The 15,555-nt window shown below is 48.1% G+C and overlaps 2 protein-coding genes across 3 annotated transcripts in view; both read right to left on the bottom strand.

Moving 5' to 3' along the window:
• The window catches only part of LOC138951437 (uncharacterized), a 197,192-nt gene that overhangs the window by 98,286 nt on the left and 83,351 nt on the right, over positions 1–15,555 (bottom strand). The window lies entirely within an intron of this gene.
• LOC138950176 (uncharacterized) overlaps positions 6,682–15,555 on the bottom strand; it is a 59,862-nt gene continuing 50,988 nt past the window's right edge. The window contains exons 1-2 of one of the 2 annotated variants that reach the window (XM_070321914.1): positions 8,500–9,413; positions 6,683–7,785 (exon numbers count right to left, since the gene is read on the bottom strand). In XM_070321914.1, the coding sequence (XP_070178015.1) occupies positions 7,358–7,785; positions 8,500–8,770 (699 nt within the window). In that variant the 5' untranslated portion in view covers positions 8,771–9,413 and the 3' untranslated portion in view covers positions 6,683–7,357. Of the gene's footprint in view, positions 7,786–8,499; positions 9,414–15,555 lie in introns of those variants that run through there. The other variant, XM_070321916.1, reaches the window with a different exon arrangement.

The following is a 15,555-nucleotide window of genomic DNA, read 5'->3' as shown; positions in this document are numbered from 1 at the left end:
GAGCATATTTTAATTAGGCTGACTTGTACACTAAGTTGTATCATGTTATTGTGAAATATAGGGGGCTTTTTACAGTGATTCCTAATATGGACCCTTTGTGATTTTTTCTGTATTTAATTTTTGCTGAATGTCTATCAAAGCTATTTCACTCTAATTAGGCCTAACGGTTAACCTAAGAGAGAAGAACTACCAAACACAAAATGAAACTTTTTCTCAAGAAAACAAGCTAGTTATTAGCATGAAACAAAAAGTGGTCCATATTAGGAGCCCTTCCCCTACAATGTGTATTTGACGCACTGGTCTTTTTTCGGGACATGGAAAGAAAGGTTGTAATTCTTGTTAAAAACTGACCTGTAGCACCTTGTAGATACGCATTCAACACCTTCCTTTTGGCTTTCTTGCTTGAGCAACTAGAGCAGTCTAAACACGGTGTTTTTTTCGGAAAGTGTACAGGCGCCTGTACGTGTAACGTACGTCATCAAAGTTAGCTTTTACGTCACGCGTTTGTGAAGTTCTACACATCGTGCTGACTACAACCACTGTAAAATCGATTATGGCAACACATCAATCATACGACACAGTTATTAACAGCGGGGGTAACTGTGACAAATGGATTTGTACATAGTTTAGTCTAAATTAATGTTTAACATTTTTTTGCAATTTTATTAAATGTGTGCAGATTGGCTTACCATACTTTCAATCCGCATAGTATGGCTTGATAGAATTGTCCAATGGAAGAAGAGGTTTCAATCCGCATAGTATGGTCTGATAGAATTGACCAATGGGAGAGGAGATTACTAAACTGGAGAAACTGAAAGTAGCCATGTTTGCTGTATCGAACAGAACATCATAAACTATCACTGGAGACGGGTGTGTCTGCCCAGGGCTCCACAGTTATGATCGGGTTCTCAAATAGCATTGAGGTCGACGGTATGGGACTCATGCTTAGATGAATCGTGATGGATTCATTGCTGTGAATACACAAGTATTTATTGAGTTGTGTTTGTTCAGTAATTTTGACTTGTGACATGACTTTGAGAATAATGTGAATTGGATTAGGAAACGTGTGAGCTGTTGTCAGCCATTTTGGAAAGGAATGTTTGTATTTTCCTTTGTAATGGAGTATTGGGTAAATGAGCTGAAATGATATTGTAATGGCATATGCTAGTTGACGGATGAATGAGATATTATTGAGTAAGAGTGGAATTAATATTTTGTGGAGAAGTTTGACTAAGAACAGAGTGGTTGAGACTTATGATAGTATTAACTTGTTACACTAGCACCCCGGTAGGAGCGAGGGTGTACTCTACTGTGGGGACGAAGGAAGAAGACGAGCATCCCCTCCTTGTCGCCACGGCCTAGACGGTAGTTGGATGCAACGGCACAAGGTTGTAACGCAGCGCAGGAATTCTTGGATCCGGTGGAATCCCACCCCATATCACCATGGTCGTAATCTTTCATTGGTGTGATATGGATCAAGTAAATGAACCCGCTGAATTGTGAGTAACCACTGAATTGTGAGTAACCACTGAACTGTGAGTAACCACTGAATTGTGAATAACAAGGGAATTGTGCGTAACAAGTGAATTGTACGTAACAAGTAAACTGTGAACTGTGAACTGTGAACTGTGAGTAACAAGTGACGACGTCTACGAGGGACAGATATTCCTCCACATAATTACTCAACTCATTATTATATTTCATTGAATTTAAGTGACTTGATTGTGTGTGAATTGTCATACATGTATTTTGTATGAATGAAATATAGGTACGAGGGCAAAGGGCAATAACTTGTTAAGTCTTTGTGCCTAGTTTGAGTGCTGTGTGTGTGTGAAATGGAGTGATTTAGTAAACAGAGTTAGGACATGCATTTCTGATAGAATAGTTATTTACACACAGACACTTTCATTAAAAACCCTTCGTGACAGTAACCTGTGTACCTATTTTGCCCCCCCCCCCCCTCACTCTGCACACATCACACAACACATCAATCATACGGCACAGTAATTAACAGCGGGGGTAACTTGTGTACCTCCTTTGCTCCGCCCCCCCCCCCCCCCCCACTCTGCACACAAATCATCAATTATTCGACACAGTGAGAAACAGTAGGGGCAACTTGTGTTTTTCTTCTTCTCCCCCACTCTGCACACATCACAATACACAACAGATCAATCATACGACACATTGATCAGCAGCAGGGGTAGCTTGTTTAACCTCCTCTTCTTCCTCCCCCCCCCCCCCCCCTCCCCCAAACTTTGCACACATCACACAACACAACATCGATCATACAACACAGTAAAGAGCAGAGGGGTTAACTTGTGAACCTTCTCTTCTTCCTCCCCCGCCCCCCCCCCCCCCCCCCCGAACTCTGCACACAACATCCAACACAACACATCCACCATCCAACAAAGTGATGAACAGTGCAGTTTTCTTGTGTACATCCTCTTCTTCATTCTACCCGCCCCCCCATCCCACCCACCCACCCACTCTGCACACATCACACAACAGTCGATACAGTGATGAACAGCGGGGGTAACTTGTGTATTTCCTCTTCTTCATTCTACCTCCCGCACTCTGCACACATCACACAGCACAACACATCGATCATACAACACAGTAAAGAGCAGCGGGGGTAACTTGTGTACCTTCTCTCCTTCCTCCCCCCACCCCCCCCCCCCCCCCCCAATAATACTGCACACATCACACAACACGACATCATCTCTAATACGACACAGTGATGAACAGTGGGGGTAACTTGTTTACCTCCATTTCTCCCCCCCCCTCTCTGCACACAACACAACACAACACATCAATCATACGACACAGCGATGAGCAGAAGGGGTAGCTTGTTTAACCTTCTCTTCTTCCTCCCCCCCTTCCCCCCCAACTCTGCACACATCACACAACACAACACATCGATCATACGACACAGTAAAGAGCAGCGGGGGTAACTTGCAAACCTTATCATCTTCCTGCCCCCCCCCCCCCCCTAACTCTGCACACATCACACAACAGAACACATCAATCATACGACACTGTAATCAACTGTGGGGATAACTTGTGTACCTCATCTTCTTGCACCCCCTCCCCCCCCCCCCCACTCTGCACGCAACACACAACACAACACATCAATTATACGACACAGGAATGAACAGTTGCGGTAGCGTGTGAACCTTCCCTTCTTCCTCCCCCCCCCTCTTCCCCCATTCACTCAGCACAAATCACAATACACAACAGATCAATCATACGACACTGTAATCAACTGTGGGGATAACTTGTGTTTCTCTTCTACTTCTCCTCCCCCCTTCCCCACTCTGCACACAACACCCAACACAACACATCCATCATCCAACAAAGTGGTGAACAGTGCGGTTTTCTTGTGAACCTCCTCCTCTTTGTTCTACCCCCCCCCCCCACATCCCACCCACCCACTCTGCACACATCACACAACATTCGATACAGTGATGAACAGCGGGGGTAACTTGTGTACCTCCTCTTCTTTATTCTACCCGCCCCCCCCCCCTCATCCCACCCACCCACACTGCACACATTACACAACACAACAAATCCATCATACGACACAGTGATTAACAGTGGGGGTAAATTAAATACCTCCTCTTCTCCCTCCATCTCCCCCCCCCCCCCCACACACACACACTCTCACTCACAATCATACGACACGATGATGAATAGTGGAGATAACTTGTGTTTTTCTTCTACTTCTTCCCCCCCCCCCCCCCTTTCCCCACTCTGCACACAATACCCAACACAACACATCCATCATCCAACAAAGTGATGAACAGTGCAGTTTCCTTGTGTACCTCCTCTTCTTCATTCCCCATCCCCTCTCCCCCACCCACTCTGCACACATCACACAACACAGCAAATTCATCATACGACACAGTGATGAACAGTGGGGGTAACTTGTGTACCTCCTCTGCCCCCTTCCCCCCTTCCCCCCCTACCCCCCCCCCCCCCCCCACTCTACACACATTAATCAACACAACACAACAATCATCCGACACATTGATAAACAACGGGGGTAACTTGTGTACCTCCTCTTCTTGCTCACTCCCACTTTGCACACATCACACAACACAACATAACAATCAAACGACACAGTAATAAACAGTGGGGATAACTTGGTAACATCGTCTCCCCCCCCCCCACTCTGCACACATCACACAACACAACACATCAATCATGCGACACAGTGTTGAACAGTGGGGGTAACTTGGTAACATCGTCTCCCCCCCCCCCCCCCCCACTCTGCACACATTACACAACACAACACATCAATCATACGACACAGTGATGAACAGTGGGGGTAACTTGGTAACATCGTCTCCCCCCCCCCCCCCACTCTGCACACATTACACAACACAACACATCAATCATACGACACAGTGATGAACAGTGGGGGTAACTTGGTAACATCGTCTCCCCCCCCCCCCCTCCCACTCTGCACACATCACACAACACAACATATCAATCATACGACACAGTGATGAACAGTGGGGGTAACTTGGTAACATCGTCTCCCCCCACCCCCACTCTGCACACATTACACAACTCAACACATCAATCATACGACACAGTGATGAACAGTGGGGGTAACTTGGTAACATCGTCTCCCCCCACCCCCACTCTACACACATTACACAACACAACACATCAATCATACGACACAGTAATGAACAGTGGGGGTAACTTGTTAACATCGTCTCCCCCCCCCCCCCCCACTCTGCACACATCCCAATACACAACACATCAATCATACGACACAGTGATGAACAGTGGGGGTAACTTGGTAACATCGTCTCCCCCCCCCCCCCACTCTACACACATTACACAACACAACACATCAATCATACGACACAGTGATGAACAGTGGGGGTAACTTGGTAACATCGTCCCCCCCCCCCACCCCCACTCTACACACATCACACAACACAACACATCAATCATACGACACAGTGATGAACAGGGGTGGTAACTTGTGAACCTGTAGGCCTACTTCCCCCACTCTGCACACACCAGACAACACAGCACATTAATTATACACAACAGTGCTTAACAGGGGGGGTAACGTGTGTACTTTATCCGTTCTTGACCCACCCACCCCCACCCCCACCCCTTCTGAACACATCACATCATTCATACCACGCAGTGTTGAACAGCAAGGGAAACTTGTGTAGCTCATGTCCCCCCCCCACACACACACACACATTCCACACAGCACACAACACAATACATTGATCATACGACACAGTGATGAACAGCTGGGGTAACTTGTGCACCTCCTATCCCCCCTCCCCCCCCCCACACCCTGCACACAGTCATAAGACACAGTGACATACACATTAATCACCCCCCCCCCCCCCACCCCCTCAGGCAACAAGATTTGACAGCGTCTCGTTCTCTCTCTCTCAGTCTCTATATGTATATATTCAGATACACACACTTGGTGATTGACTGTTGTAAACACTTGCACGAAGAGTGCTCAGAAAAGAATGGGGTGGGGGGTAGATGTCTTCCCCGATGGGCGGCAGTTGTCGGAGGGCAATTAGCCTGCGACCCTGTCACCATGTTACATTTTGTGACGCTCCGTTGTGTAGTTCCGACGAAGCGATGTTTCGCGCGAGACTCCAAATTTCAGTTTGTAGTTTATGCACGATATTTGTCACCCCCATTCAGTTAATTTTCGATTGAATGTGATTTTTTTCCCCTGAGGATTGTATGTGTGTGTGTGTGTATGTGCGCGCTCAGCGATGCTTACACAATTACAGCACAGATCTTTATGAAACGTTTTTCTTTGATGACGTTATATTTGACAGACAGACAGACAGACAGACAGACAGACAGACACACACACACACACACACACACACACACACGCAGACACACGTACAGACACACGTACAGACAGACACACACTCACATACACACACTCACACAGATGCATATCGAAGTTTAACAAACCAGATTTTTAAAATTCAAACGTAGAATGTATTACTTTTCTCACACAAAGGAAACTGTACACGACAGAAAATGTTTGAAACAGTCAATACATCGCTAAACATCAAATTTACAAAAATTGCAAAGTTATTTACATGTTAGATTATACAAATTATTAGTCGTTTGTATGTTACAGGTGCTCTGTCAGGATATATTTACAATAGTTAGCTGAACGTGATATTCTCAGGTTGAATTTCCTTTGGTATGAGTGGCAGAGTGTTCACACTGTTTGCGATGTGTTATGTGTTCTCATTTCTGTAAAATGTCAACCGACATTTCTCTGTGGCAGAGATTGAGAGATGAACACGAATGTCTTCTCTCATCTCTGTCTGTCTTTCTCTCTCGCTTTCTCTCTTTGTTTTGTCGAAACAAAAATGATACTTTTTTTTTTAAATTGCAAATGATTGTGACATTATGCGTTAATTGTTACAGTTACATCGTTTGTTTTGTTGTTCAAAAAGCAGCAAATGCTAATAAGTTATATCATAAAGCTCTTAAATATTGATTTTATCTTATTAATTTTATTCTCTCTCTCTCTCTCTCTCTCTCTCTCTCTCTCTCTCTCTCTCTCTCTCTCTCTCTCTCTCTCTCTCTTTCCCTCCCCCCCTACACACACTAACAGAGAAACAGAGAAAGAGGGGGGGGGGGGGGGGGGGGGGGGGGAGAGGTAAGGAGTAAGCGAGAGGGAGAAAGGGGGAGGGAAACAGGTTTACGTCCCTTTCCATACACACAGATTCTCCACTCAACAAGGAAATGGTAGGTTTGTGACGTCATTTGTTGATGACCTTGTTAGATTTGACGTCATCACACTCTTGACTTTGAAGGAAAACCAATGTTCTAAATGAATTTTCCCTGTGTTTTATAAAGACGAAATTTCACGCAAGGTGTTTTGTCGGTGGTGATGATAATGGTGGTTGATTTCGTGGTGGAGGTGACGATGATGATGTTGTCGTCGTTGTCAGAGAGCGGCAGGTTCCTAGGGCTGTTGTGCTAAGTTCGAGTTGAATAGACTCAATAAAACTTCTCGCTTTTAGTTGTTGTAGTCTTTGTTGTAGTTATTGTTGTTGTTGGAGTCGGTGTGGGCGGTGATGGTGGTGGAGGCGATGAGGATGTTGTCGTCGTTGTCAGAGAGCGGCAGGGGGTGACGGCAGGTACTGTTCTGTCTTAAGTCATGAAGCAAATAAGTCCATTGCTGTTTTACTTGTTGTCGTAGGTGTTGTGGACGTTGTTGTTGATGTTGTTGTTGTTGTTGTTGTTGTTGGAGGTCGCCGGGAGGTAAAGGAGAGACGGGTGTTGGTGGTGGCGGTGACGAGATGTGGGTGTCTCTCAGTGTTGCTGTCTATGTCTCAACAGGCTTCACCCAGATCACCTGGGCCGTGGACCGCGACATGGATCTCAGGCGGCCGGTACGGTCAGCATCATACAGACTAAACACACTATCAGCCTCCAGGTAGACGACGACGGGTCTCTCCAAGCCCCACACTGTGTCCTGATGGGCCACCGTCACCGCCTCGTCTCGACCCCTACCTGCCGCTCTCTCTTCACCTGTGGGAGCAGACGTCATTTCCGCCAGTTGTCTAACGGCCGCTGTGTCGTTATGAGCCACCTTACGGGTGGGGACGCCGCGTGACTCAAGGCCCCGGATGAAGGGTGCTGGTGACCAGTCGTCATCATCCGTTGTGTCTGTGTCACAGTTCATGACACCCAGCACAAAGACGTCATTGAAGGTGAGGCCGCCCTGCCCGTGGGGAGCGTGGTCATGGCAACCTGAAACATCACACACACCGTCAACACCACATCGTCGTTGTGTGAAATACATCATCGCCAACTGCAACGACAACAACAACGATGATGAAAACAACGCCATCATCCCCAGCAACAACGACAACGACGACAACACAATCAGCAACAACAACGACGACGACAACGATGACATCTCTGGCAACAACATCAACAACTTCACCATCAGCAGCAGCAGCAACAACGACGACGACACCACCAGCAGCAGCAACAACCACAAAACAAACATCAACGACGACCCATGTCTGACTCCCACGCCATCACCGGTGTCAGCGACCCGTGAACAGGGACGACATCTACACCAGCAGCGCGACAACCACCTGCAAATTGTACACACACAAAAAATGTTTTATTCAGTGTCAAACACCTCACTCTGGCAGACTGGTGACGTTATTTCTTAATGAGGTCACAGAAACATGACGTAATTATCTTCATTCATTTCGCTCATTGTATCAATAAAATGACGTCATCAAAATGTTGCACAATCACCTGAATCACACTTCTTGTTTTCTGAGAGACAGAGAGACAGAGAGACAGACAGACAGACAGACAGACAGACAGACAGACAGACAGACAGACAGACAGACAGACAGACGGACAGACAGGCAGACAGGCAGGCAGCCACGCAGACAGACAGGCAGGCAGACAGACAGACAGACAGACAGACAGAGGTGTACTGACCGACACGTAGCGTGGTGAGTAAGTCGGCCACCAGCTGCCCGCATCTCTCACACCGCCATGGAAAGTCACCCTCATGTCCCTGTGTGTCACCCCCCCAGCTGTAGAGATGATCAACTCTCATCACGGGGGGGCCGTCAGAGGGCGGGGCGACAGGCGGCGCGGTGTATTTCGGGACCTTTCCTCCCTTCATAGCATGAGCCTGCTCCACCTCTCTCACCACACTGGGTGGCGACCTCAGGGGCTGCGTCAGGTGGTGCACATAACGCTCCATGTCGGCAGGTAGTTCAAGCAAAACGCCGGCCGCCCACAGGCTGACCGTTATGTGCCGTTGTTTCAGCGCCCTGTAGATCTCTGTGATGACGTCACTGTAACAGAACAGACAGGTGTGTCAGTGTGTATACAATACCCCGTTGTTTGAACGCCCTGTAGATCTCTGTGATGACGTACGTCACTGTAACAGAACAGACAGGTGTGTGTCAGTGTGTATACAATACCCCGTTGTTTCAACGACCTGTAGATCTCTGCCATGACGTCACTGTAACAGAACAGACAGGTGTGTCAGTGTGTTCACCTGTAAATTACGAATACTGATTTGATGAAGTAACCCTGCAGAAGGAAGTCACACGGTAAATCGTGCTGCCTGTATCTCTCCATTCTCTGGCGTGTGTTCTCCATGAAACAAAATAAAACCAAAAGTGCAGAGATACAGACATGAAATGACGTAATAGTGCATAAGACGTAAACGGAGTGACGTAAAAACTCACACGACGTAAACAGAGTAAGGTAAATGTGATTTACCTGTCATCAGACTCCAGGCAAAATATTTAGCGATCTGTTCAGCATGGCAGACAAACAAAGGGTGGCGCCTGATGGGAAAGACTTTTGACATCACTGATTAGTACCCGACACAGTGACAGTCGTTGACTGCACATTCTATATCCAATAAACTGTCGTAACGTATTGATTACACGAACATAATTAAGAACCATTATTTCTGCACAAACTATACATTATTTATTGACAGTTAGCATATAAGGAAGGTGAAAAAACACGTTTTCGGAATGATCAGATTATCTTCTACCGAACACGACCACACCGACCAACGCAAGAGTGACAGGAGGCAGTGTTAGATTCAGTGTACGGCGTCATAACACAACGCTTCACGACATCTCCAGCTTGCTGCAGGTAATCAGCTGCCTTCCGCAATTCTTCTTGAACTGCATGAGGGTCCTCTTCTGTCTGACGTATGATTGCCCCCATCATTACTCCCCGGTTACGATCAATGACCAGCAGATCAACAAAGTCTTCCTCCAGAACTAAGTCTTCTTGCAGAACTAAAGGTTCTGTCTCGTCGCTGTTCATGCTCCTGGCGGCTGCCCCAGTGTAGAGGCTTCGGGAACCAGCGCCGTAAAGGCCACATTTGCCTTGAGTCATTATTATTAAAACTTCTTTCTGACTCTCTGCTTTGTCCTTGATCTTATTCATGCAGCAGTGGACTTTCTTCAGCGCTCTGTCTATGTGTACGACGTCACTGACCTCTGTACGCTTAGTGATATCACTGTCGATTTGTTGTTGAGTTTTCAGCACGTCGATCAAGTCACCTCCCTGGGTGTGTTGTTTTGTGACGTGCACCGTGTCTACATGGTGCGGGGGGATCATATAGACGTCCCTGTGCAGGTTAGGGAACCAGGCGTTGAGAAACTCCCTCTGGAATCAAAGACCTGACGATGTACTGTCTCCTCAAATGTTTGAACCTGTTCAAGGTCTTTTGAATAACAACACTGTATTCTTCCGTCTCACCACACCCCTACCCCCATCCCTCTCATCACAGCTGTGTTTAATTCTTCCGTCTCACACCCCTACCCCCATCCCTCAAATCATTACAGCTGTGTTTTCATCCTCCGTTTTACACCACTGCCCCCTCCCTCTGATCATTACAGCTGTGTTTTACTCCTCCGTCTAACACCCCTACCCCCATCCCTCTCAACATCTCAGCTGTGTTTTACTACTCCGTCTCACACCACTACCCCATCCCTTTCATCATTACAGCTGTGATTTCCTCTTCCGTTTCACACCCCTACCCTCATCCCTCTCATCATCACAGCTGTGTTTTCCTCCTCCGTCTCACACCACTACCCCCTCCCTCTCATCATTACAGGTGTGTTTTACTCCTCCGTCTCACACCCCTACCCCATCCCTCTTATTATCACAGCTGTGTTTTGCTCCGCCGACTCACACCCCTACCCCTATCCCTCTCATCATAACAGTTGTGTTTTACTCCTCCGTCTCACACCAGTACCCCCATCCTTCTCATCATCACAGCTGTGGTTTTCTCCTCCTTCTAACACCCCAACCCCCATCCCTCTTATCATCACAGCTGTGTTATCCTCTTCCGTTTCACACCCCTACCCCCATCCCTCTGATCATCACAGCTGTGTTTTACTCCTCCGTCTCACACCCCTACCCCCTCATCTCATCATCACAGCTGTGTTTTACTCCTCCGTCTAACACCCCTACCCCCATCCCTCTCATCATCACAGCTGTGTTTTCCTCCTCCGTCTCACACCACTACCCCCTCCCTCTCATCATTACAGGTGTGTTTTTCTCCTTCGTCTCACACCCCTACCCCATCCCTCTTATCATCACAGCTGTGTTTTACTCCTCCGTCTCCCACCCCTACCCCCATCCCTCTCATAATCACAGCTATGTTTTACTTCTCCGTCTCACACCACTACCCCCATCCCTCTGATCATCACAGCTATGTTTTACTTCTCAGTCTCACACCCCTACCCCCATCCCTCTTGATATCACAGCTGTGTTTAACTTGTCCGTCAAACACCACTACTTACATCCCTCTCATCATCACAGCTATGTTTTACTTCTCCGTCTCTAACCCCTACCCCCATCCCTCTTGATATCACAACTGTGTTTAACTTCTCCGTCAAACACCACTACTTACATCCCTCTCATCATCACAACTGTGTTTTCCTCCTCCGTCTCACACCACTACCCCCACCCCTCTCATCATAACAGCTGTGTTTTACTCCTCCGTCTTACACCACTACAACCTGCCTATCATCATCACAGCTATGTTTTCCTCCTACATCTCACACCACTACCCCCACCCCTCTCATCATCACAGCTGTGTTTACTCCTTCGTCTCACACCCCTACCACCATCACTCTCATCCTCACAGCCGTGTTTTACTCCTCCGTCTCACACTTCTACCCCATCCCTCTCATCATCACAGCTGTGGTTTACTCCTCCGTCTCCCACACCTACCACTATTCTTCTCATTATTACAGCTGTGTTTTCATCCTCCGTCTCATACCACTACCCCCATCCCTCTGATCATCACAGCTGTGTTTTACTCCCCCGTCTCTCACCCTTACCCCCTCATCTCATCATCACTGCTGTGTTTTTCTCCTCCGTCTCACACTCCTAGATCCTACCCCCATCCCTCTCATCATCACAGCTGTGTTTTAGTCCCTTCGTCTCACACCCCTACCCTCATCCCTCTCATCATCACAGCTATGTTTTACTCCTCCGTCTCACACTTCTACCCCATCCCTCTCATCATCACAGCTGTGTTTTACTCTTCCGTCTCCCACACCTACCCCGATTCTTCTCATCATTACAGCTGTGTTTTCATCCTCCGTCTCATACCACTACCCCCATCCCTCTGATCATCACAGCTGTGTTTTACTCCCCCGTCTCTCACCCCTACCCCCTCATCTCATCATCACTGCTGTGTTTTTCTCCTCCGTCTCACATTCCTACCCCCATCCCTCTCATCATTACAGCTGTGTTTTACTCATCCGTCTCACACCACAACCCCCATCCCTCTCATCCTCCGTCTCACACCCCTACCCCATCCCTCTCCTCATCACGGCTGTGTTTTACTCCTCCGTCTCCCACACCTACCACTATTCTTCTCATTATTACAGCTGTGTTTTCATCCTCCGTCTCATACCACTACCCCCATCCCTCTCATCATCACAGCTGTGTTTTACTCCCCCGTCTCTCACCCCTACCCCCTCATCTCATCATCACTGCTGTGTTTTTTTCTCCGTCTCACACTCCTTCCCCCATCCCTCTCATCATCACAGCTGTGTTTTAGTCCTCCGTCTCACACAACTACCCCCATCCCGCTGATCATTACAGCTGTGTTTTACTCCTCCGTCTCACACCATTACCCCATCCCTCTCATCATCACAGGTGTGTTTTATTCCTCCGTCTCACACCCCTACCCCATCCCTCTCATCATCACAGCTGTGTTTTATTCCTCCGCCTTACACCACTACCCCATGCCTCCCATTATCACAGCTGTGTTTTACCCCTCCGTCTCACACCACTACCCCATCCCTCTCATCATCACAGCTGTGTTTTACTCCTCCGTCTCACACCACTACCCCATCCCTCTCATCATCACAGGTGTGTTTTACTCCTCCGTCTCACACCACTACCCCATCCCTCTCATCATCACAGCTGTGTTTGTTCTCCTCCGTCTCACACTACTACCCCATCCCTCTCATTATCAAAGCTATGTTTTACTTCTCCGTCTCTAACCCCTACCCCAATCCCTCTTGATATCACAGCTGTGTTTAACTTCTCTGTCTAACACCACTACTCACATCCCTCTAATCATCACAGCTATGTTTTTTTCCTCCGTCTCACACCACTACCCCCATCCCTCTCATCATCACAGCTGCGTTTTACCCCTCCGTCTCACACCACTACCCCGATCCCGCTGATCATTACAGCTGCGTTTTACTCCTCCGTCTCACACCCCTACCCCATCCCTCTCATCATCACAGGTGTGTTTTACCCATCCGTCTCACACCCCTACCCCATCCCTCTCATCATCACAGCTGCGTTTTACCTCTCCGTCTCACACCACTACCCCCATCCCGCTGATCATTACAGCTGCGTTTTACTCATCCGTCTCACATCACTGCCCAATCCCTCTCATCACAGCTGTGTTTGTTCTCCTCCGTCTCACACCACTACCCCCATCCCTCTCATAATCAAAGCTATGTTTTACTTCTCCGTCTCTAACCCCTACCTTAATCCCTCTTGATATCACAGCTGTGTTTAACTTCTCCGTCTAACACCACTACTCGCATCCCTCTAATCATCACAGCTATGTTTTTTTCCTACGTCTCACACCCCTACTCCATCCCTCTCATCATCCGTCTCACACCACTACTCCATCCCTCTCATCATCACAGCTGTGTTTGTTCTCCTCCGTCTCACACCACTACCCCCATCCCTCTCAACATCACAGCTGTGTTTTACTCCTCCGGCTCGCACCCCTACCCCCGTCGCTCTAATCATCTCAGTTGTGTTTTACTCCTCCGCCTCACACCACTACCCCCATCCCTCTCATAATCACAGCTATGTTTTACTTCTCCGTCTCTAACCCCTACCCCCATCCCTCTTGATATCACAGCTGTGTTTAACTTCTCCGTCTAACACCACTACTCACATCCATCTAATCATCACAGCTATGGTTTTTTCCTACGTCTCACACCCCTACCCCATCTCTCTCATCATCACAGCTGTATTTTCCGCCTTCGTCTCCCACCCCTACCCCATCCCTCTCATCATCACAGCTGTGTTTTACTCCTCCGTCTCATTCCACTACCCCCATCCCTCTCATCATCACAGCTGTGTTTTACTCCTCCGTCTCACACCTCTACCCCCATCCCTCTCATCATCTCAGCTGTGTTTTACTCTTCCGTCTCACACCACTACCCCCATCCCTCTCATCATCACAGCTGTGTGTTACCCCTCCGTCTCACACCGCCACCCCCATCCCTCTAATTACCACAGCTGTGTTTTACTCCTCCGTCTCACACCACTACCCCCATCCCTCTAATTACCACAGCTGTGTTTTACTCCTCCGTCTCATACCACTACCCCCATCCCTCTTTTCATCTCAGATGTGTTTTACTCCTCCCTCTCACACCACTACCCCCATCCCTCTAATCATCTCTGCTGTGGTTTACTCCTCCGTCTCTAACCCCTACCCCCATCCCTCCCATCATCTCAGCTGTGTTTTACTCCTCCGTCTCACACCACTACCCCCATCCCTCTCATCACCACAGCTGTGTTTAACGTCTCCGTCTAACACCACCACTAACATCACTCTGATCATCACAGCTATGTTTTTCTCCTTCGTCTCACACCCCTACCCCATTCCTCTCATTATCACAGCTGTGTTTTACTTCTCCGTCTCTAACCCCTACCCCCATCCCGCTGATCATTACAGCTGCGTTTTACTCCTCCGTCTCACACCACTGCCCCATTCCTCTCATTATCACAGCCGTGTTTTCCTCCTCCGTCTCACATTCCTACCCCCATCCCTCTCATCATTACAGCTGTGTTTTTCTCCTCCGTCTCACACCACTGCCCCATCCCTATCATTATCACAGCCGTGTTTTACTCATCCGTCTCACACCACTACCCCATCCCTCTCATCATCACAGCTGTTTTATTTCTCCGTCTCACACCACTACCCCCATCCCTCTCATAATCACAGCTATGTTTTACTTCTCCGTCTCTAACCCCTACCCCCATCCCTCTTGATATCACAGCTGTGTTTAACTTCTCCGTCTAACACCACTACTCACATCCCTCTAATCATCACACCTGTGTTTTCCTCCTCCGTCTCACACCACTACCCCCACCCATCTCATCATCACAGATGTGTTTTACTCCTCCGTCTCACACCACTACCCTCATCCCTCTCATAATCACAGCTATGTTTTACTTCTCCGTCTCCAACCCCTACCCCCATCCCTCTTGATATCACAGCTGTGTTTTACTTCTCCGTCTCCAACCCCTACCCCCATCCCTCTTGATATCACAGCTGTGTTTTACTTCTCCGTCTAACCCCACTACCCCTATCCCTCTGATCATCACAGCTGTGTTTTTCTCCTCCGTCTCACACCCCTATCCCATTCCTCTCATCATCACAGCTGTGTTGGACTTCTCCGACTATAACCATTACCCCCATCCCGCTGATCATTACAGCTGTGTTTTTCCCCTCCG

This window comes from Littorina saxatilis, linkage group LG16 (assembly GCF_037325665.1).
Source record: "Littorina saxatilis isolate snail1 linkage group LG16, US_GU_Lsax_2.0, whole genome shotgun sequence".
NCBI classification, from domain to species: domain Eukaryota; kingdom Metazoa; phylum Mollusca; class Gastropoda; order Littorinimorpha; family Littorinidae; genus Littorina; species Littorina saxatilis.
This window is presented reverse-complemented; position numbering and strand designations above follow the sequence as displayed.